This window comes from Heterodontus francisci, chromosome 39, assembly GCF_036365525.1.
Source record: "Heterodontus francisci isolate sHetFra1 chromosome 39, sHetFra1.hap1, whole genome shotgun sequence".
Taxonomy (NCBI): domain Eukaryota; kingdom Metazoa; phylum Chordata; class Chondrichthyes; order Heterodontiformes; family Heterodontidae; genus Heterodontus; species Heterodontus francisci.
This window is the reverse complement of record NC_090409.1, coordinates 19,183,155-19,184,967: the sequence shown is the minus strand read 5'-3', so window position 1 is coordinate 19,184,967 and position 1,813 is coordinate 19,183,155. Positions and strand designations below refer to the sequence as shown.

Here is a 1,813-nt window from a genome sequence, read left to right as displayed (position 1 = left end):
CTATGTAGGCTTCCGTCGAACAAAATCATGTTTTTTTTTAATGGGAGCCCAGATTGTGTTACAATTATTATAATGCACGTTATTCCTTCATTGTTCTTGATCATTTGGCGGCAATACAATTATTATTAATGTCATAGCCGTATTATGAGAGAGAGAGTAAATGGAGCTATTTCGTATTAAGCATTATAATCTTGGAAAAAGCCAATAGTTAAAAATGCCCGGTTGTGTTATGAATTTGACCTCGCACCTCTGTCATTTTTTTTTTACTTCAGTCGATTTACAGTGAACTGAAAAAAATCACTTCAAGTTTCATGCATATACACCTGGAAACAGATAAGTATGTAATTATTCCTGCAACGTAATGTCTGGTACGTGACAGTTGGAGTTATAATACCAGCAAGTCTATAGTTGTCCTAATGATGTAAAAAGGTAACAATTTGATTCACTGGACATGTCACCATTTTCTTCAGCTCATCTCTGAATTTAGTCTGGGTCACTGCATAAATAAATGTGTTCGTGCAGCAGCTTAAAAGCAGGAGCATATATCCAGTTTCTTGAAGGATGTAAACCGGATCATTGTAACCTGTGTAAGAATAAGCATTAGTAATTCTATAATACAAGTAATGGATCGTGTATGTCAGCCACAGCAGTATAAAATTGCCAGATATACTGAATAGTAAAATTATGGATTTTCGCCTGCTCTCCATCTCAGGATCGGGATAATTTTCGGAGCTGGTGTTGTTCCTCAGTGCCCTGCGGGATCTGCTGGCAAGTATTATATGTCTTACAGTCAGAGCATTGAGCAGTAAAATAATGAAAAATGGCAGAAAAGGAGTCGCAATGCGGTCAAAATAAGAAAATACTAACCAGAGGGGTAAAATATAATAGCTTGATCTTATCCGGCAATACCACGGCTCTCCGTTAAATATATATAGAGGTTCAAATACAAAGTACCAAGGGATGTTTTTTAAACAACCCAGAGCTAGCACTGTGCCGATAATGGCAGCTGCCGTTTTCTTGGTGCAATATATGATTTTCAGCTTCTGACAGCAAATGGCTATAAATCGATCAAAGGTGAAAGCGACCGTTAACCAAACAGACATGTCTCTGGTTGCATAAGCAAGGGCGGTTTTGGTCCGACAGACAGGAGTCAGGGACAGATAATTTCCTGGAAAGTACATGTCAATGATCCGATTGAGTACAACACCAGTGAATACAACCACGAGATCTGCCGCTGCCATGGCCACCAGGTAATAAGTGATACATCTGGAGAGGCCACACTTTCCCCGGGACAGGACCACAATCGCCACCATGTTAACTGTAGGGAAGGGGAAACAAGCAAGTCAATAAATATTGGCAGACTAATGGAATAGTCTAATATAATAAGACACTATAAGTTTGCTGGCAAAGTGCATTCATTTTGGAACTTTGTTACTGCATTCCATGTGGAAATAATGAGCTAGCATTACCGAGTAAATGTAGGTTGCATTTTAAAACGATTTCAGCCGAAGATCAATGGGCAAAACTATTGGTTCTGAGTCGCAAGTATTTGGTTTAATGGGGCTCTTCAATGATTTGAGCGAAGATTCGTCCGTGACGCTGGCGTATCAAAGATGAGACAGTGGACGATCAGCTGAAGGGAAGGAATTCGGTCTGTGAATGTACATCAGGCTGGAAGGTTTGGTAATGTGGAAAGCGTGGCTGAATGACCACTTGTGGTCTCCAGATTCAAGGAAATTTGTGAAATCTCTGATTATTCCAAGTGACAAACCGTTCATCCCGTATAACCCGTTACCATTTTCCAACCTCTTAT

General features: G+C 39.8%; 1 protein-coding gene across 1 annotated transcript; it reads right to left on the bottom strand.

Annotated features, from left to right (window-relative positions):
• Positions 1 to 413: 413 nt before the first annotated feature.
• On the bottom strand, positions 414 to 1,313 carry LOC137352844 (probable G-protein coupled receptor 139). The gene has a single exon (XM_068018698.1). It carries the CDS (start codon positions 1,311 to 1,313, stop codon positions 414 to 416), a length of 900 nt encoding a protein of 299 aa, XP_067874799.1.
• Between the last annotated feature and the right edge of the window lie 500 nt (positions 1,314 to 1,813).